Below are 22,386 nucleotides of genomic sequence, written 5' to 3'. Positions count from 1 at the left end.
CTGACGGGGCTCCTGGAAGCGGATTCTGGATGCCGCGAGGGGCACATGCTGCCACCGGTAAGACCTAGGTTTGCTCCAAGTAAATGAGCATCTCTCCTGGGCTCTTCTGGGCGGACACAGGTCTTGGGAGCGTGTCACACACGAAGACAGCGGACAGTGTCACCCCATCCCACGTACTCCCCGTCGCCAGCGAGATCCCTAAGGGCGGCGCGGCGGCCAGGCCAGGCTCCCCCGACAAGGCCCTTGGTCAGGACGCGGGGGTCGGGCCCACAGCCCTTAGGCCGCTAGGTCCTGCGGAGGGACACGTTCTGAGGAGGGTCCCTGGGGACGGGGTGAGGGGACCCTATGCTGCAGCTGCAATATGAAGGGCAAAGAACCCGGGCGGCCCTCCCGGGGCCCGTCCCCGCGTCTCAGGACCGTGGCCGCTCGGGCCCAAACGCCACGCAGATGCCACCGCAGACCCAGGCGGCCGGGGCGCCACCTGCCGCTGCCCTCGGGGCCTCGTGCCCAGCCCCCAGGTGTCCCAGGAGGGCCCAGGTGGGGAGGGCGGCGGCGCCCTGGACGCACGTCCTGTGACCGGAGGACCGCCACCCAAGCCACCCCAGCCCCGACGCCGACGTGGCCAGGCCGGCGGAACCCAGAGGCAGCTGCGTGTCCGGCAGCGCAGAGGCCACGGCGGGGACACGGGCGGCGGCCAGGCCGGCTTCTGGGCGCGAGTGTGTAAGACTCGCGAGGGGCTCGCCTCCAAACCTACGTCCTGGGAACCTGCTACGCCAGGTGAGGCGGACACAGCTGAGCGCACGGAGGAGTCCTCCCACCCCGCAAACGGACGGGGGTGTGGGGGGCACCGGGGCGCAGTCTCGGTTGTGGGGTCGTGCTCTCACCCAGAGCCTCCCTCGGGTTGTCTCCCTCTGGCCCCCCACTGCTTGCACACTCCTTCCCTCCCTCTCCCTCCCACTGCTTGCACACTTGCTCCCTCCCTCCCTCCCTCTCTCAAATAAATCAATCTTTAAAAAAAAAAAAAGATGCAGCAGCTTTGCAGAGGAGGGCTCGTTTGAACAGCAGCAGGTCTCGGGGCCGCGCGGACCACACGGGTGCCCAGGGCTCCCCTAGAGTCCTGCGGGCTTAGGGACAGCAGTGGGGGCTGGCCGGTCACGACTGGCCGCCACCAGGGGAGGCTAAGAGAGCTCAGGTGACAGGTTAGGGCCCCGCGGGAGGGGCTAGGGTGCGAGGGCCGCTGGGGGGGGCTGCGGAGGGGCCGCCTGGCCTGCGGTGTCCGCCGCTCGCCGCAAGTCGCAGACCCAGGCACCCACCTGTCGGACACCCCCAGCGACCCTGACCCGGCCAAGTCACGGTCAAGCCCGGCCACTCAGGCCTCGTCCCAGCGTCCCCTCAGGCCAGTGGCCCGCACCGCCCACTCGGTACTTTAGTCCAAAAGTATCTCAAACAATGGGACGCCCGAAATTCACCGCCCTGTTGTTTCCACAGGCATCGCCCCCCCCCCCCCCGCTTTTTTTATTTATTCATGAGAGAGGGAGAGAGGCAGAGACGCAGGCAGAGGAGAAGCAGGCCCCATGCAGGGAGCCCGATGCAGGACTCGGTCCCGGGACCCCAGGATCACGCCCCCGGCTGAAGGCGGCGCCAAACCGCTGCGACCCCCGGGCTGCCCTTTGCTACATTCTCAGCTAATCGAAGCTGCGATCAGTTCCCCAATGTCACCTTCTTCCAATGCGTGACCTGGCCTGGGGTCCAAGGGCCACACCCTTCCTACTGACAAGTTTTTCCAAGAAGGTCAATAGTTATGTTTTTTTTTTTTTTCCCTTTTTCCCTTTTTCCCAACCGAAGAATAAGTAACCAAAGGACATACGTGACCAAAGTTCTGCAAGTATGACAAGGCCAGAATGGGGCGAAAACCTTGTTCTCCCAACCAGTTTGCTGACAGACCGTATGAACCACATACAACGTAAAAGAGGGGACACTTAAAAACCATCCTCGCCTACACGTTTTTGCAAAATCGGAGAAGCAAAGAGAATTAATAGTCTACACAGACCAAAACTCTGATGGCTCAGGACGAGGTGAGGCCAGGGCTGACCTGCACGTGTCCACACGCCACATGATTCGGGCTCCCTCAACAGCCGGGTGCTGCTTCGGAGAGAAGTGCCTCTGGCCCGTAACCGGCTTCGCGTCCGCAGCGCTGCCGTCCCAGGTCCCAGGCCGTGTGCGCTCCGAAGGGCCCGTTTATTCACTTTGCAACTGAGCTGGAGTCGGAGGCGGGGGCTCCTCCACCCACGGAGACCTGCCCCGCGGCCCCTTTCGCCCGCAATCAGAGAACTACGGATCCGAGAGAGCCCCACGGCCCAGCCCACGTGCGGGCGGCCCGACGCGATGTCCTGAGCACCTCCGTGACGAGGAGGCCGACATCCTCTCCGTCCACGCCGACGTCAAAAGGCAAGAGGGTGAACAGATGCTACGGCAGGTGCCCGGAAAGGAGCCACCGTGGTATGCACGAAGGGCCCGGCGTGTCCGTTTACGGCCTACGCTCCTGGGACGACGTCAGGAACGAGGTGGAGGTGACATCGGGTATGAGAGGGACAGGGGAGGCTCTGCTGATCCGGCAAGACCGGAATAGGGAACAGGCAACCCTCAATAAAGAGAAAAGGAAAACGCAAAGCGAAACCAGTAACGCTTCCACCGCTTCCACCGTTGCTAACTACGACCGACCGGCCCACGCCTGTTCCGGAGATTCCCCTAGCAGGTCTGGACAAGCACTAACCTCCAAAGCTTTAAGACGTTTTCATCCTTAAAGTCATATATGAAGGGGGTGCGGGGTCAGGGGAGCTGGGCGGCTCAGCCAGTTAAGCCTCCGACTCTTGATCTCAGATTAGGTTTTTTTTTTTTTTAAGAATTTATTTCTTTATTCATGAGAGACCAGAGAGAAGCAGAGACCCAGGCAGAGGGAGAAGCAGGCTCCCTGTGGGGAGCCCGACGTGGGACTCGATCCCGGGACCCCGGGGTCACGGCCTGAGCCCAAGGCAGACACTCAACCACTGAGCCACCCAGGCGTCCCTCCGCTAAGGTTTTGATCTCAAGTTTGTGAGTTCAAGCCCCACCGTGGACTCCAAGTCAGGCATGGAGCCTACTTAAAAAAACAAAATAAAATAAATAAAATATTTTTTAAATTTAAAAAATAAAAGAAAAAATAAAAGAAATAAAAGAAATAAAAAACTTTAAATAAAATAAAAATAAAATATTTTTAAATTTAAAAAAGAAAAAATAAAATAATAAAATAAAATCATTTAAATAAAATAAAAATAAAATATTTTTTAAATTTAAATAAAATAAATAAAATGAAATAAATAAAATAATTTAAATAAAATAAAACATTTTTTAAATTTAAAAATAAAATAAAAAATAAAATGAAATAAATAAAATGATTTAAATAAAATAAAAATAAAACATTTTTTAAATTCAAAAAATAAAATAAAAAATAAAATAATTTAAATAAAATATTTTTTAAATTTAAAAAATAAAATAAAATAATAAAATAAAATAAATAAAAAGATAAAATTAAGTAAAAAATCCTAGAAGATCCAAAGCTCAAACAGATGAAATTCTCTTTAAGAGAGGCTTCCCCCCAACAGAGGAAAGCCGGGTCTGTCTTCACTGGCCAAGGGATTTAATCACTTTCGGGGTTGAAGAAGGGCCGTCCCGAGCCCAGGTGCTGCATGGGGCTCCTGCTGTCCACCTGCACAGACCCGCAAGCACCCGCACCCACACCCGCCGGAGGAGCGCGCCTGGAACGCGGCGGGGCTCTAGCAATTCCATGGAAGCGCTGTGGGACCTCAGAGAGAGGCCTTTCTTTGTTTTATGGATAAACACAGAGGATGAAGCTCCTTTGCCCATTCCCTCTGCTACCTCTCACGTTCATTTGGAATACTCTGTTTTGGCTATTTTCACATCCCAAGTAGATTTTACATCAACCTGTCCCTCTCGGTCTCCTTCAGCCTTTGAAGAGTCACGTCTAGCGCCAAAAGAGATGAAACGGCCCTTTTGAAACGTTTTCGGTGGACGCTTTATAATTTCACTCTTTTTCTGGTGTCTCTCTTTGAGGGAGGCTGTTAAAATACTCGCCGGAGCCAGAGATGCCTTCGTGGCTCTACTTTCGCTAAGACTTTGCTACAGCCTCAGGGTTGTTACCCACCAGCTGCTGACCCACTCTGATTACACCCTGGCCGACCCGAGTGGGAGGGATGTGCAGGACCCCTGGGGACAACGAGCAGGGGACTCTCCTCTCCTCTCCTCCTGCTCCACCTGCCTGTGAGGACTGTTTCCGGGGGAGGTTTCCAGTTTCTAAGCAAATACATAGGGCAACCGTTGCCTCCGAACGGGCCAAATATGGGCCAAATCAAAGGAGTGGATTTGAAGATGAAGCTGCCTTGCCCTTGTCCAGCGTGAGGCTGGACGGCACCCCGCCCCCGGGGCCGCCACAGATGCACACAGCAGGCAAGCTTAGTCAGCCTCTGCATCAACTCTGATGGGAAAGTGGATTCATTAAGGTCTCCCCAAACTGGGTGTCTCTTCTGATAGAAATCACTGGGCTCTTGGCTGTCTGGCTGACGGGAGGGGATTGCAAAACGGCCTCTTATCTAGGAAAACTCATGGTCTAGACTCAAACTACCAGGTGTCAACTACCCATGGCTCATGGGTCATGTCTTCACCGATGATTAAAATGAAGGGACGTTTAAAGCACTCTCTAAATACAAAAGGACACCACCTCAAGCACCACAATGCATCCGTCAGGACTCAAGAAGATGAAAGTAGTAACCTCCATCTCTCAAGACGGAGAGGGCATCGCAAGGGAAAGATGAGCTTACGGGAAGCAAGAGATCCAGTGCTCGGGAAGCAAGAGATCCAGTGCTCGGCGCATAGTAGGTGCTCAGCACAACAGAGCCAGTAGCTCCCGTCGCTGTTTTCAGGGCGTCTCAGGCCAAGGGCAACAGGCAGGGAACAGTGAGAGCAGGTGCTCGGAAGCCCAGTCCCTGCACAGACTTACTGCGTCTCGGCCCCGAGCAGCATTTCCACCTTCTCACTCGCGTGGTTGCTGAGGACCGTCAGGGTGAAGAGGTGGCTAGCAGAGCTCTGTCTTGAATAAAGCATCGTAGAACTGTTCTTCCCTGGAGAAGAATTAAGCTCTTCACTGTCACAAGACTCCACCAGCAGCTGATCTCTTAAGGAGTAATCGTTGACGTTGTAACTTTCTTCGCTGCGGGGAAAAGGGAAAAGAACGTGTCAGCGACTCCGTGGACAAGACGGTGACACTGTCCGTTTTCCAGTCACGTGCGACTTGAAGTGTGGGGAGAACGTGATGGGGAGGGAGGCAGGAAGGAAAGGAAGAGAGGATTTATTTAAAAAACAAAAACAAAACAAAACAAAACAAAAAAACCCACACCAGGACCCGGAATCTGAATTCCGTATGCTGCTTATGAATCAATAGCCCCTTCCCAAATTCAGCCTGGGAATTACTATTTCCCCATCATATGCTAAGTTAAAAGCAGTATTAAAAGGGAATCTGAACGCGCGAGCTTCACCTTCCGTTATCCTGGGGCTGTGATCACAAGTGAGACCCACACGCGGGGTCCGTGGCCCACGGAGCAGGGAGGGCGTCCCAGACCTGCCCACGCTCTGGGTACCAAGGGCTCACCCCCAGCCTTGTCCAAACCACTAGGCACAGGACGGAAGAGCCCTAGGGGTCTGCGGAGACTCCTCCTCTCCCAACACACGCCGCCCCCCCACCTGCTTCAGGGGCCAGCGGCACGGACTTCGCTCTCCCTGCCTGCACCCCAGAGCCCCAGTAGTCCTCATTCCCCCTGACTCGTCCTGTCACACTGTGACCGTGCTTCATCTGCCTCCACCCCCCACCCTGAGCACCCCCCGACTGGTTTCTGAACCCTTTCTACTGTGTCCTCCCAAAACGGATCCCTGTGGGGAATCCAGCAAAATCCTATAAATCCTCAGCCTTAGCCTTGAACCCTCCCCTTCACCGTCCTGCCTTAACAGAAACTTGGCTCTCGCTAGAAAACCTGGCCTCCCCTGGAGGCTCTCTGTGGGCTTGCGTCTCGTCGCTGCTGCTAGAAAAGGATCACTTCCTCCTCCCCAAAAGTCTTGAGCTTTGAAGCTCATGCTGTCCGGCTCTATCTCATAATCAAAGTTGGGGACAGACTCCTGGATGGGTTAGGAGTCGTCTGCCCTTATGAGTCACTGGCTCACTGTCTCTCTCCACCACTACTTTCTTGAATTTCCACGGAGGGGAGCCTCCCCTTACCCTGGCTTCTCATTTCCTTACTCCCCCCCTTCCCAACCATCTGACCCTCTGCCCTCCCACCCGACCATCATCACACCTGAGACCTTGTCATTGCCATCGACCGCAACCTCTCTGCAATCCCAATGTCAAGCACCCTCTCCAACCATCTGTCTCTACAACTCGCCTCCTCATCTTCTAATCCTCAACCCAACCATTCTTTAGCTACAGACTCTACCACCTTCCCCCTGTTCTTAAACACTCACTTTGCGTCCTCTCCTTCATGCTTATTAGCTTACCCAGCTTGGATTTCTTGGTACGTAGTTAAAATCACTCCTTGCAATCACTCCTTGGCAAATCCCAACCCTGGTTAGATCAGGCCCTCCCTCTACTCTGCCTGCATCTGTCTCTTGCAGCTGAACATGGGAGACCTCAAGGAATAACTGTTGAATAAATGGATGATTATTCAATATATTCTAATATATTCTAAGAACAAAAGTGACTATTTACCTTATTTAAGAATCAATGTAAATGTACAAACTCCAAGGAAACTCTTTGTGCCTAGTCAATTATACTAGGAATTTCAAGATAGGCTATTTTGCTCAAGATTTCTTAAATTTTGGGACACCTGGGTGGCTTAGTGGTTGAGCATCTGCCTTGGGCTCAGGTCCTGATCCCGGGATCCATGATCGAGTCCCACATCGGGTTCCCTGCCTTTCTCTGTGTCTCTCATGAGTGAATAAATAAAATCTTAAAAAAAAAAAAAAAGATTTCTTAAAATTTCTTTCATTCAGTGGTATACATTTCCACCTGTCAACCACTTCCTTGTGACTCTCCTTAGACAACTTTATAAAATCTTTTCAAAATTTAATTTGATACCCCTGCCCCCCGCAAAAAAAAAAACAGCAAACACAGTTATGAACGGTAAGCAAAATCCTGACTTCTGATTGTCTCACTTGTTGCTACAGTAATTCTCTGTATTAATTAAAAGTTCACATGGCAAGATCATTTCCAAAGCTCTTCTGAGATTCCCTACAGACCAACAAAGCCAGGAGTTAGGATATATAAAATATTTCTCACACCACAATACGGTTTATCAAAGTTCACATGGTTTCTATAAAAAGAAGAAAGCAGGATAATATATTTTACAAATAAACATTAAATATATATATACACACACACAAATTTGAGAGTGAGAGACAGAGCATGAGCATGGGGAGGGCCAGAGGTGGAATCTCAGGCTGACTCCCGCTGAGCTCAGAGTCTGATGCGGGCTCAATCCCACAACCTGAGATCATGGCCTGAGCTGAAATCAAGAGTTTGACGTTTAACTAATTGAGCCACTCAGACAACTCCAGGTTAAATAAATAAATAAATAAATAAATAAATAAATAAATAAATAAAATCTTGTTTACCAGAAACAAAGCAGTCAATTTTTGGCAGAGCAGGAAAAGTTTATAATATTATCTAGATCTCTTAAGCATGGATTTAATAGCACACGACTCAGGATAAAAACCGAACTGCCAAACACAAAAGCAAAAAAAAACCCCAAAAAAACAAAAAGCAAACCTCAACAACATCGAAACAAGAGAAAGAAGAAGATGAATGAGGGCTTCTTTGTTATCATCCTCTTTCTCTACCTCCTAGTTACTTCTTTTGGTCCAACTCACAAAAGTTAAACAAGATGACCTGTTAGTCAAAGACACTCATTTCCAGGTAAAAATAGTTTTTTGTTTCCTCAGAGAAATCCAAGCATCCTAATGTTGTGAATAGGAGTATTCAGACAGTGCCCTAACCAATGACATTGCACAAATATTCTTCATATTTCCAAAAATAAAAAAATAAAAAAATAAAAGGTAAAGGGCTGTATCTGCCATAAAGCCATCATTCGAGATGACTCAAGTTCCAAACTGTCATCAGCTTAAAGTGGTTCCATCTATTCGGTGGTCCCCAGTAGAGTTCAAGACCCAGAGGCCCCAGGAAAGCTACGTAAATGAGCATGTAATAAACTAGTTCAGTCTTTCTTTTCCTCTTAATTTTTTGAGTTCCTCAGAATTTGTATAGATACAAATAATATTCTGCGAGTGTGTTTCACGGATGCTCTGAATCTGCGAGTGTGTTTCACTGATGCTCTGAATCTTTATCCTTTGGGAACAATGAAAGCCAGGAAAAGTAGAAAAATCAAGTGTTTTTTTTTTTTTTTCTCATTGTTCTCTTAAGCAATGACAACCACAACAGCATTAAGAGCTGGGGTGACCGTGTGACCTCATTTATGCCTGTTGCCTTCTCAAATGTCCAGTTGGGAAGACGAACTGTGGCCACTTTATTTATAGCTATGTGAGTTCACCTCGAGGTATCCGCTTCTACACACCTGCACATCTGTGTCACGGACTGTGCCCGAACAGGGAACTTGTCCCACTGTTTGCACTCCTGAATCCAAAATAGGATGCAGGAAACGTGGTTTGGTTTTGTTTTTAACAGATTCAATAGCCGTCACCCAGTACCATTATTTCATTTAGACCTGTAAAACGTCTTCATGACATAATCAAGAATGTTTGCGACATCTTCACTACTCTTTCAACAAATTTATATTTTAAGAAAAAAACCCTGGTTTCATTTAACAGTAGCGAAATAAATTGACTACTTATTCTCACCCTCTACTGTTCAAACCCAATGGAACGAAACTAAAAAGCAACTTCCTCTGGCTAGCACGTCCACACTCTCCCCGCCCCAACACACACTCCCACACTCACTCTCATAAAGGTTCAAAATAACTGTATTTTCTCCTCTCTGAATCTGCTAACTACTGGAGGACGGGCAGCCCCGGTGGCGCTGCGGTTTAGCGCGGCCTGCAGCCCAGGGCGTGATCCTGGAGACCTGGGATCGAGTCCCACGTTGGGCTCCTGCATGGAGCCTGCTTCTCCCTCTGCCTGGGTCTCTGCCTCTCTCTCTCTTTGTCTATCATAAATAAATAAATAAATAAATCTTAAAAAAAAAATACTGGAGGACATTCATTCCACTGATGTCAGCCGGCACCTACTCACTCATGCTACTACCAAAGGATAGCTCTGCATCACACTATGTGCCTCAGCTGAAAGAAGGGGAGAGAACCCACAGCCAGACGCGGCTACTTGCACACTATTCCCTTCCTCCGCTTCCTTACCCGCGTCCAACAAGGATAACGCAGGCTAAACCAGGCTTAGGGAAAGCCACCCCTTTCCTGAGGGAAGTTGATGCTAATCAGACTTCCCCATGTTTGTCTCTATCATTTAACAAACATATGGTTTACATAGTCTCTGAAACAATCTGGATCATGTAATTAGGAAGTTAAATTGCTCAGAAAAGGGCAAATGGAAAAACCACCTTTCCTTGCATGGGGAGGTTTATATGTAGACTTCCTCTGATTGTCTTATACGTGCTCCAAGTTTGCCAGCTGCTCATCAAGGCTGTCTGCTTTGTGCAAGCAGCGGCTGCTATCAGGGGCGGCAATCAAATCTATAGAAGTTTGTTGCTCTGTGGTGTAAACAAGGACGGGTCTCCCTGTTGAACCCTACCCAGAGTCCCAGTAGCCTCTGCTGAGATTCCTTTCTCGCTTTCTTTTTCACCCAGATAGAGAACCATCGGTAGAGAACAGGACATGGTGGTAAACACATACCTCAGTCATTCTTCCCCCAGGAAGGCCTTCCTTTCTTAAGCACTTCAGATAGTGTTGGGTCCTACTATCTGCGGCCTCACAGCGTGGGTTAAACATGACCTACCTTACTGTGTGTAGTAGCTTTCTTAGAAACATTACTATGGATCACTTTTAGCTTTCCGTCTCCTCGAATTTCTCTAAAGGTTGGAATTTTTCATAATGGGCCTATATTTATTACTTTGGAATCAGGACAGCATTTTCCAACTGCATCCAACGTGCACACGTTCTGAAAACACCGAAACCATATACAGACGCATGCACTGGTGAGTGCAGGATGACCGACACCCATCTTGGTGCAGGAGTTACTCTGGGGAGAGGAGGAGGAAGATGGGATGGAGATACTGTAGATGCGTCTGCAGGATTACATCAGGCTTTTTTGTTGAAGGAGGAATGATCTGAGAGTATTATTATGGCAAAAAAAAGTATCTTAAATCTGGGTGATAGGTATCTCAGTGTTTGATAATTTTCTGTATGTTTGAAATACTTTACAAGCCACGCTTATAAAGAAAAACTTAAAGAATAATAAGTGCATCATGTCTGTGGATGTGTGACGGTCGAGTTGAAGTGACTATTGCACAATGGAATTTTTTTTTGGCCCTACAAACAACTGATTATTTGCAGATGACATCATTGCCTGAAAAGCTCTTATGAAGTGAGAGTTAATTCAATAAAGTGGTTAAGAAAAGAAAAAAAACTTTCCTAGATATGAATGACGCTCAGAAAGCGTAATCAGAGTAATCATCTTATTTATAATAGCCACAAAAGCCATAAAACATTTAGGATTAAACCTCACAGGCTGCTAGAGAAAGCCTCCAGACACTTGAGAAGAAGGCCTGAATGGATAGGGAAGTTTGATATTACAGACGCATCAATTCTTCCTAAATTAAAATACAATTTTATCACAACCCAATGAAATACAAACAAGGTTTTTTGGGATGTTTTTGAAGAGGGGGACTAGTCCAGCTGATTCTCAAACATAGAAAAAATAAACGCGTAAGCACGGTCAGAAGGAATTATAAAAAAGAATGAGAGTGGTCCAGCCTTAGGACATACTCAAACCATGTTGTAAAACGACAGTGAGTCAAAGACCGAGCCTGGAGCCTCAGCTGACAGATGGATTAGTGAAACGGAACAGTGGGCTCATGAACTGACCCAAACACATTTGGGAATTTAGGACATAGTAAAGGTTACATTGCAAATCTATGGGGCATTTTAACAGGTTAGTCAATAAATAATGTTGGAACATCTGAAGAAATGTGAAAAAGTCAAAAAAAAAAAAAAATGGACCCAATCTCATTCAGCAACAAGGATATTTCCTTAGACCCAAGCTCTGTGGACATTGAGTCATGAGGAAGAATGGGCACAGGACAGGTCTTTCTCCTGGGCCCAGACCATCAGGGCTTGCCTTGTCACTGGGCAAGGAGGTGCTTTTTTTTTGGGGGGGGGAGGTGCTTTTAAACATGCAAATACCTTCAGGAGAGTTTCTACCTTAATCCTTATTAGCAAACGTTTTACTTCCAGTACCTGCTGAGGATGCCCAGTCCTGGGAAACAGGCTAGTTGGCCACGAAGGAGCCAGACATGGGAAAGGAAAGATGTGGGGGGGAAAGGTTAGACTGTGAAGGCCAGCTTTCCCACCACCTCACTGCACCTCAGGCCTAACTGTGAGTCCTCTCCCATTTGACCGTGGCCTTGTTCTGGAATTTTTTTTTTAAAGATTTTATTTATTTATTAGAGAGAGAGAGAGAAAGAGGAGACAGGAGGAGTGACAGAGGCAGAGGGAGAAGCAGGCTCCCCAGTGAGCCCATCCCCTGGGATGTGGGGGCTCCATCCCAGGACCCCAGGATCATGACCTGAGTTGACCGCAGACGCTCAACTGACTGAGCCACCAGGTGCCAAAACCTGACAGATGGAATCCCAACCAGCGCCTCCAATCCTTCCTTTCATAAAAGAGCGACATTTAGGAGACGCTATCAAGAATCATCCAAAACAAAACACGATTTTCTGCAAATGTCAAGACAGCGATGTGTAACTTTCTTACTAGCAGTAGTTCCCTTTCCAGAGACTTCGTTTAAAATGTGTGCACAGGTTCCCTGTTGTGAAAGCCATTTACTTGGCTGGTGCCAAGACAAAGGCCTCCCGAGCTAGCGGCTGCCTGCCTTTTCTGTTTCCTCAGACCCTGCCCCGGCATGCCGGTGGGATCGCTCCCCAAGGCCATCACGGCCGAGCACCCCACCGAACCCAATGACCTGGATCTCAGCACCATTCTTGGCATCTACAAAATCGGATGGTGTTGAGCTCCCGTGGCACCCTGGAACTCTATCGTCCTCTGCTAATGACCCTGTGACGTCATTTCTCCGTCAACCTTCTTTCGGGTCATTCTCAGGATCCTCTCCTAGCCCCTTGCTTTTCCCTCAGGGATTCATAATAGCTCTGCCATTCTGCTGGAGCGCTGACTCACACGACCTGATGCGATTTTATAAGATCAAAGGATCAAAGATTAATACTTTCCTTCAAGACAGGTCATAAGACGTCTTCGGGTGCAGAGTTCAATTTGCTTCTCTTCCCTCTCTAAATCCCCATATTGGATCTTGTGCTTCACTAGAATAAAAACACTCTAGCTGGGGCACCTGGGCGGCTCAGGTCATGATCTCAGGGTTGTGGGATCGAGTCCCGCGTGGGGCCCATCAGGCTCCCGGCCCGGCAGGGTGTTCGCTTCTCCCTCTCCCTGTGCATGTTTGCCCTCGTGCACGGTCTCTCTTGATATCACCCTCAAATCAATCAACCCATCAGTCAATCTTTAAAACAAATACTCCAGTTAACACTTCTGGGACGAAGACCACTGATCTGCACCGAAACTTATTTTGAGCGAAGAGGCTGAAACACTACGTCGCCACACACTGATGCTGCTTTCCATCCTAAGGCTTGGTTTCAGATTAATACAAACAAGTTCTTAGTCAAGTGACACACGATTTTAAAGTACTGAAGTGCAGTAGAGTAGGTAAGAGTAGAGCCTTGGACGAGAACGTCTGGTAAGAATCCCAACTCTCTCACTCACTTTGTGATCCTGAGCGGGCTAGTGACCCTCTGTGTTCTCCCATCTGTAAAATGGGGATAACGGTACCGATCTCCTTGGACCGTCGTGAGGATTAAGTGAGAGAATGCACTTATTTTCTTTCTGCACGCGGAGCTCTTGCACGCACGCCTAGCGCACCACTCAGCAGACGTCAGCTATTCTCTTTAATTTTCCTGACAGATAATGCATTTTGATGGCCTGACGTTTTGTTAAAGGCTTGATAATTACAGGCACTTTGCCAATGGGCAGGCAAGTGGACCAAGCATGATTTGAACTGAATACCTAGGGTCAAGAAAGTCGGGATTTGGCAGGCACTCCAACAAAACAAGGCACGGTATTTATTCAGAAACTGATTTCAGCCAGGCTTACTCGCTCAGTTCATCAAAATAATTCTGAAGACTAACAAACAGGCCACATGCTTCCTATTTCATTGTCAACGATTTAACAAATGGTTATAAGGACCACATTTGTGGGGCAGATAAGGATCTAACGGGCTCCACTGTTGCCAAGAAATGTGGCTCGTGGCCCATCATGGACTAGACAGGCCTCATTCCTCTCACCACAGATCTCCGCATCCCACGACGCAGGACCCTGTTGTGCAAACCCCTGAACCCCTGGTCCTTGAAAAGGGGAAACGGGCGGCTCCGAGAGGCTGTTAGCACCGAACCGAAGCTTTCTCCCCGGCATAAGCAGGACTAGACAAGCTCTGAAGAGCAAGCAAGCAGCTTCCTAAGTTGGTAACAGGATCATTACAAATGAGTAAGTAATCCTCACATTCGGGTTTACTTCCATTGACTGACTCTCTCTCTCTCCCCCACGTCAGAGGCCTCAGCCATAGAACAGAAACCCTACTACTACTAGGTCGCTGTGACAACCCAATGGTGCGCTGTGTCTGCACTCTGAATGCTGCTAAAGGCACCTGCTCCCCAGCACAGGTCTCATCATCACGGCTATTACTACTCACTTAACTGCAGGGAGTACCTGAAAACATCATGGTTGGAGAATTCAGAAGAATGAAAAAAAATAAAAAAATAAAAAGAACACGATATACATTCTGGCACAGACAAGAAGACTAGATGAGGTTTCTGCATCCCTTCTGCATTATGCCCAACACCCAGGCCCACGGATCCATGTGCTCCAAATGTGAAGGACACAGGTGGCCCGATGGCAACCAAGAGGCATGACCGACCGACAGGATACTCAGGGGAACCACAGCCGGGTGACCAGCACCAGCCAAACCAGTGGGTTCGAGACCTCCAATCACCTCCGGCTTCTTGAAACTCAACGGCCCACCCTGTCCTGCGTTTATCCTAAAGGCAAGCGTGGATTCTCTCGCGGAGCTCTTTCTGTTTCCCAGGCGACTTGGACGTTAATTAGTGCTCCGTGGACAAGCGGGCTTCCTGGCTGCAGCTGGAGCGGTCTCCCATCGAATCAGCCGTCAGCCTCCCCTGCTTCTGGTCCACCACGTCCCACGGTGTCCAGCCCCGGGGGACGCAGCACGGCTGAGCCTAAACAATCGTGCCTCTCCTGCTCCCCTTTGTCACACGTCGGCTTTCCCAGCCTCCCCTATGATGACACGTCTCGTGACCCATGAGACATAAGTCTTCTGGCGATTGTCTGGAAAGGCTTTCCTCTGCTGATTAAAAAAGAAAAGAAAAGAAAAGCCACTTGAGGAACGTGCCCCCTCGGTCAGCCTCTGTTTCTCAGCCGTGCCTCCATCCTGGGTCTCTGAATGAATCTTGATGCCTGGGCCTGCCGAAGCCATCTGCAACCACGGAGCTACACGCGTGGGGGTACAAGTGGCCGGAGCACAGGGCAGCGGACGATCGGACAAGGGCTGGGCTGCTCCTGGCCACTGGGCCCGAGCCGCCCTCCTTGGTAATATCCTTGCAGAGAGAAGGAGCCGTCCTTAGGATTCGAGCCACTGTTCTTTGCACGTTGTTACATACAGACCAGAGCTCTCCCAAGTGACCCAACTGGGAATCCCCCAAAGAGGAACGGAGCACGCAGGGTTTCCTGAGCTCACCGGACTTGTGTGTGTGATGATGATGATGATGATGATGATTCACTAGTTTTATTACTTAAATCCTTTGGTTTGATTACACTTTCACTTGCAGCTCAAAACATTAGTTGATAGGACAGTACAAAATAAAAACAGGCCTTAAACACACTTCCCCTGTGGAGCACGGGGTTGATAAACAAAGGTCCAGACTTGGTTTTGCCAAAATTAATTAAAAATGGGCATATAATGGAGCAGAATTACAAAAATTACATCCTCTAAATATAAGGAAAATTCAAAGAAATTTTAGCCAGCATGAGGGGTCCGCCCAGTGAGCAGTGCATTCACTCAAACTGTTTATATTTACACAGTTGGTTCGAATCGAACATTTATAAGTGATCGTCATGGGCCAGGTGCTGGGCCATCCGCTGAGGGTACAAAGGTCAGCAAGACAGACGTGAACACAGTAACACAAATGATACGGCAGAGAAAGTACGGGGTTTTATGGGGCCATAGAGCCACAGAAATGACCCGCTACAGAGGACTGGATATGAACTGCTAGTGCATGTGACAATTAATCTAAGACCTACAGAATGAAAGGGACGAGGGCACCTGGGGGGCTCGGTGGTTGAGCGTGTCTTGGGCTCAGGTCGTGACCCCGGGTCCTGAGATGGGGCCCACATCCCTGCTCGGCAGGGAGCCTGCTTCTCCCTCTCCTTCTGTTCCTTTCCACTCATGATCTCTCTTCTCTTACTCATGCTCTCTTTTTCAAATAAATAAAATCTTTTAAAAAATAAGTAAATCAGGCAGCCCCAGTGGCTCAGCGGTTTAGCGCCGCCTTCAGCCCAGGGCGTGATCCTGGAGTCCCGGGATCGAGTCCCACGTCGGGCTCCCTGCGTGGAGCCTGCTTCTCCCTCTGCCTCTCTCTCTCTGTGTCCCTCATGAACAAATAATAAAATCTTAAAAAAAAAAAAAGTAAATCAATCAATAAGAGTAAAAAAGGACTTTGCCTCGATCGAAAAGGCTTGGATGGAACAGATCTGTGGGAAGGGAGGCAATTCAGGCAAAGAAAGAAACATGTGCCAGGCCCTACAGGTTAGAGAGGTGGTTCAGTAAGTCTGAGTACAAGGTGAGACCACACAAGGGCCATTTACAAGGGATGGACTGAGTAGATGGGTCTTTTAAAAAGCACACTTTTACGTTGCACCGTGGGATGTAAAGTGGATGGAGGGATGGTGGCATGAGTCCAGCCAGGTGTGTCTCACAGGTGAATTCAAAGTGGTGCCACACGGGCACTCCCAACAAGAGACGGGAGAAGCAGTGATTGGCTGGAGGGGGGAGAGCAATGAGGACAAGGAGCCAAAGTAGCCTTCTGGGTTTATTGCAGAGCAACCAGATGCATGGAGGCGGCCCTAACAGGACGGGAGAGACCTCGGAGAAGGAACAGGTCTGAAGCAGAAGAAGTAGATAAAGGTAACCTATGGGCCCTCCAGATAGAAGCGCTCGAGTCACAGGACCATGATGGCATCTAAAACTATGAAAAGACAGCATCCGTCATTGTTTACAAAAAAGGTGTGCTCTCTACCGCTGGCTTAGAACGCTATTCCTAAGCACCTTTATTCATTATGTGATGATAATCGTAACTTCACAGTGCTGACGGGTTGGGGGAGCGCAGGGCATTGAACCGTGACCTCCAAAAGTCTGTTCAAGTCCTAAACCCTGATACCTGCACATGTGACCTTATTGAGAAATAACGTCTTTGCAGACGTAATCAAGGTAGGGTGAGATCATCCCGGAGTGGAGGAGGCCCTGAATCCAGGAACTGGTGTCCTTGTAAGGAGAGAGAGAGAGAGATTTACAGACAGAGAGAGAAGAAGGCCACCTGAAGACAGAGGCAGAGGTCGGAGTTACGCTGCTACAAGCCAAGGAATCGCAGGGGCCAGAAGAAGTGAGGCAGGATCTCTCCAGAGGCTTTGGAGGGAGCACGGACCTGCCAACATTTTTATTTCAGACCACGGCCTCCCAACGGTGACACTATCCCTTCCTGTTGTCTTAAGCCACCCAGTTTGTGAGCCTTTTACTCTAACAGCTGGAGGGGGGGAGCGGGGAGAAAAAGAGGGGAAACTGCTTTTTGCTTCAGAAGAAGAAACTGGGAGAGAAGACTTAAGCCAGATATTAGGCTCTGCATGAGAACAGGGCAGTGGACTACCTGACAGAACAAGGTTTCTGAGAGTCTGAACCTGTTTGGGTCTTCGATTCAGTTTCCGCATCTCAGAACTGGACACGACAGTACGTGGCCCCTAAGGCTGGACACAGGGTATGGTTTGTGTAAGGGTAACGGATACCTACAGAGAAGTTATTACAGGGCACGGATCAATTGCCATTAATGGGGGAGTAAAACCTGGCAATCTGGTCCCCTATCACGGCTTTGCTATCGTTGCCACGTCAGGTCTGATACATCGGCGCACCTTCACCGTCCTCAAGGCAGCACTGGCTGCCAGTCTGCCATAGCTGAGGCACGGCGCTTCTCAAATGGGGACCATTTGGCCCTCGCAAGGGACAGAGAGCCATGTCTGGAGGCGTTTTGGGTTGTCACAGCTAAGAAGGAGATGCTACTGGCAAAGAGTGGGGATAGAGACGAGGCGGGCTGCTAAAAACATCCTACGAGGGACAGGGCAGCCCCCGCGACAAAGACCAAGGCGGGGGCACCCGGGTGGCCCAGTCGGTTAGGCCTGTGCCCTGGGCTCAGGTCATGACCCCAGGGCCTGGGACTGAGCCCCGAGGAGGGCTCCTGCTTCTCCCTTTCCCTCTCCCCTCGCTCATGCGCTCGCTCGCTCTCTCTCAAATAGAAAAAATCTTAAAAAAAAAAAAAAAAGTGCCGTGGTGAGAACCGTGCCCTAGAAGTGCCCACATAACCTACCGTCAGAGCTTCAACTACCAAAGAATTCACGTTCTCATCCAGAAGAGTCGGACTGGTCACCCATCCTTCAGAAATTTGGTAGAAGAAACTATTAAATACAGGGGCCTGCAACCAGCCCAGAGCTAATGGGAGACTTTAAACTCCAATATTAAAAAAAAAAAAAAAAAAAAAATTAACATCCCTGGCCTAGAAGAGAGCCCCAGGGTTGCAACCCGCTGTGCAAGGCCTCGCACCAATACCCGCACCGCAGAGCTGTGTGGCCGCAGCCCCGGCCACCTGCTGCAGGACGGAGGAGGAAGGGCCTGCGGCCCCCCAGGTGGCCTCCCCCGGGCTGGGGCCTCCCTTGCGGCGCCCTGGAGCCACAGGGCGGCGGGCCCAGGCGGGCCCAGGCAATGCCCCCGTCCGCACCCGGCACCGCCTGAGTCACCGGCGCTCCGGCCCTTGCAGCTCCTTCCTGCGGCCCCGGCATGCGAAGCATTCGCCGTCGCCTCCCTGACGCTCCAGTGTAAATAGGGCTGCGCGTTCTGCACATTCTTGACCAGGCCTGTTTATCAAGTCTCCGCGCTCTGCCTGTCACCCGCACCGCGTATTCGGGCCGCAAACAACTTGAGCCTTCGGTGCTATTCTCCTAGTCAAGAGCACCTTAGAAATAGGGTGAGCTCGTGGGTAAGGGGGGGAAAACAATCCCTGTTTGGGTAAAGGCAGAGATAAGCACCAAGCTGGCCCTCTTCACTGGAGCTCTGTTTTTCTTTCATTTACTGATATTTCAAGTTCAAGCGCAGCGGAGCAAAGAAATGCGGGACAGTTTTGAAAGCAACGTTCCACATAATGGCAAAATCTGCCGTGGAGGGCAGAGTACACGGCTAAGTGGAATGGTGTATGCCTTAATTCTCAAGTTCCAAAAGCCTGGATTTACAGGGTGGTTCTAGGCCAGTTCGAGAGCAAAAGTTTGTACTAAACTGGTTTAAAGGGGATCCCTGGGGGGCTCAGCGGTTTAGCGCCTGCCTTCGGTCCAGGGTGTGATCCCGGGATCGAGTCCCGCATCGGGCTCCCTGCATGGAGCCTGCTTCTCCCTCTGCCTGGGTCTCTGCCTCTCTCTCTCCGCTGTGTGTGTGTCTCTCATGAATAAATAAATAAAATCTTAAAAAAAAAATAAACTGGTCTAAATACCCTTAACGTTTTCATCAACTCAACTGAAGACATCCTAATCAAAGCTACATTTATATTTAAAATTGGCCTCATCCTGTCAATGTATATTTTATCAACAGTCAATGTATATTTTATCAACAAAACGAGAAGTTTAGTTCAAGCTTTTGGTCCATCGAGATAGAGCCAGCATTTCAGCAGCTGGAAGATGTTAAAAGTCCAGAGTAACTGCATTTGAAGAGTCATATATAATTACTTTCCCCTAAAAACAAAACATCTCAAAAAAAAAAAAAAAGCCAAGGAAACAGGCGATCTCTAGGAAACCAACAAAACATAAGAATACAAAATTATAATCCGTCTCCAGTTTTTATTTATAAAATTCACTTAGCTATTAGAACTACTTAAACTGCGCCAGGTAAGAGAAATTCTTTCTTCTTGAAGTTATGGCAACACTATTTTCCTAAATAGTAGGAGAAACAGTCATCAGCACCTTTATGTATTGATTTGTAGTCGAATTACGGCTTTTCAGGATCGACCCTACACAGTATTCACTTCAGCTGGACAGCCAAGCAGCTGAAATAGCTCCTAATGCAGCTCGATTAAAAGGAACAAAAAGAAAAGCTCAAACTCTCATTTAGCTGGAGCTTTCAAGCTAAAATATCAGCAACTCAAAAGCAGCACCTAAACAACTATCTCATGATAGATTTATACATTTATCTTATATATTCTAGAAGCCTGTTACCATGATTCTCTCCCGCTTTCCAGATAAATGCAGTCCACCATCATTGCCTGCCTATGTGGAAAAAAAAAATCCCACAGATTTATGTTCTTTCTCCAAGTTCATATTCTAGAAAAGATGGGATATTTATGGGACGCCTGGGTGGCTCAGTGGGGTGACCCTGGGGTCCTGGGATCGAGTCCCACGTTGGGCTCCCTGCATGGGGCCTGCTTCTCCCTCTGCCTGCGTCTCTGCCTCTCTCTCTCTCTGTGTGTGTCTCGTGAATAAATAAAATATTAAAAAAGAAAGATGGGACATTTATGAAGGATCAGTTGAAAAATACTCTACAATCCTCAATCCACTGAGTACACCTAATGAATGTTCCATAAAGAAAGAGCTGAGGGGAGCATACAGGTGCACGTGCACCTGCACTTACGGGTGCGGAATATGCTGCCCACGGATTTACTTTATTCCTTTCAGAAGGAAGTACTGGGTCCAGCGACCAGTACTTCCTAGACCAGCGACCATGAAGAGCAGTGGGTTTTAAATTCAGCTGCACACACTAGCATGGCATCCCAGCTCATTCTCAACTGGAGCAACTTTGATCTGCTTTATACAAAAATTGTACGGTAGACGAAGTCGGAAAAATGCCGAAGGGGAATAATACGAGTGCTACCTCCCCAGGGATGTTGGGAGAATCCAAGGATATAAATGTGCAAAATGCTCAGAAGAGTGGCTTGCATGCCAGAAAAGCTCAACAGAGCTGCTGCTGATGTAAGTCCTGACGGTGTGTGTGATTTAAAGAAAGCAAAACACGGATGCTACTATGACTCCACATGCAGAAACTATGCGTCTATCATTGCAAGCTTTTTAAAAAAAATTATCTTTATGTATTCATGAGGGGCACAGGCAGAGGGAGAAGCAGGCTCCATGCAGGGAGCTCGATGTGGGACTCAATCCCAGGACCCCAGGGTCACGCCAAAGGCAGACACTCAACCACTGAGCCCCCCAGGAGCCCACCCCGCCCCCCCATCACAAGCTTTTAAAGGATGATCAACCCTAAAAGGCATTGAATCTTAGAGCTTAAAAGCTGGAGGTACCAGCACCAGAAAATGGCTTACCTCTTCTTCTTGGTGATAATGAGCACGTCGTTAAAGAGAAAGAAGTAGACTTGCTGTTTAGACGTCCTTCTTGAGAAAAGCACAGTGTCTTCTACGTAGGCTGTTAACTCACCTCTTTTCACCAACCACCGGGAAGAGGAGACTAGAGGAAACGGCTACAGAAGAAGAAAAATTCAGTATGCACAGCCAAATGCTTTCATTTTCCTTTTAAGATTATTGAAGGGAAAATTAAAACTCACAGCTAACCAAACAGCACATATCAGGGTGTACACCATTATTTTAAAAGTATGCCACAGTGAAATATAATTAAAGAAGTACAGTACATTCTCCAAGAGAAAATGAAAAAAGGACAATTATTTTCCTATTAAAAAAAAACTATTAACTTGTCTATAGGGCAACGAAAACTCAACGAGAAAATATTATTGCGTCAGCCGAAAATGATCCTTTCATTAACTCTGAAAAGACTGGCGAGGAGTCACTTAAAACTGAAAAGCCTCAACACGAAATCCCTCGGTATCAGCTGCTACTGTTTTAAATATCACAAATCAGAATCTGATAATTGGGAGTTAACAAGAAACAAAAAAGTTTGAGGTCACTTTATCAACTAAAGAGACTTCACTCAAAAGGAAAAGCTACTCCCCAACCTGGAAAAAAAGGAAAAGCTCCCCACAAACTATGTTTTGTCTACTGATTATCTACTTAACTATATTCTGGAGGACACGTGTCCTGAAGTTTTTGCCGCTTTCCTCACGGAAATTCATCCCTGAAAGCATCATGTCACTTTCTGGCCGTGAAAACGATGCTCTTCCACAAATAATCCATCTTCATCTCATGGAAAAGGCGATATCCAAGGAATTACGTACTGCTTTTTCTTTATTCAGTGCCCAGTTTCCAACTGGAAAACTCTCAAAACTGCAGAGTAATCTTACCTTTAGGAGCGCTTTTTATTTTGTTTATTTTTAAAAGTTATCAGAAATGCTTACTGCCAAAAATATGATTTTAAAAACTCTATCCAGGGACACCTGGTGGCTCAGCAGTTGAGCGTCTGCCTTTGGCTCAGGGATCCCGGGGTCCTGGGATTGAGTCCTGTATCGGGCTCCTTGCATGGAGCCTGCTTCTCCCTCTGCCTGTGTCTCTGCCTCTCTCTCTGTGTCTCTCATGGATAAATAAATAAAATCTTTAAAAGTCAAAAAATAAATAAAATAAAAACTGTATCCCTAGAGTAAGCAAAAGGTCTTAGACACATAAAACATAACCATAGTAGTGCCAAATGTCATCCTTTCCAGGGAACAGTGATTAAAAAATAGCTAGAGGAAACTGAGGATACTAGAGAGGAAATAAGAAAGCTAAAAAAGGATTTCATATACGTATATATCTATTTTTTTCTCTTTATAAAGGGACTTTTATAAGGGGGT

General features: G+C 48.2%; 1 protein-coding gene across 1 annotated transcript in view; it reads right to left on the bottom strand.

Moving 5' to 3' along the window:
• ARHGEF26 (Rho guanine nucleotide exchange factor 26) overlaps positions 1-22,386 on the bottom strand; it is a 112,763-nt gene that overhangs the window by 4,974 nt on the left and 85,403 nt on the right. Inside the window, exons 12-13 of the mRNA XM_035705114.2 lie at positions 20,972-21,126; positions 5,054-5,263 (exon numbers count right to left, since the gene is read on the bottom strand). Of these exons, the coding sequence (XP_035561007.2) occupies positions 5,054-5,263; positions 20,972-21,126 (365 nt within the window). The remainder of the gene's footprint in view (positions 1-5,053; positions 5,264-20,971; positions 21,127-22,386) is intronic.

This window comes from Canis lupus, chromosome 23, assembly GCF_003254725.2.
Source record: "Canis lupus dingo isolate Sandy chromosome 23, ASM325472v2, whole genome shotgun sequence".
NCBI classification, from domain to species: domain Eukaryota; kingdom Metazoa; phylum Chordata; class Mammalia; order Carnivora; family Canidae; genus Canis; species Canis lupus.
Note: the sequence above shows the minus strand (reverse complement) of the source record. Positions and strands in the feature narration are given on the sequence as shown.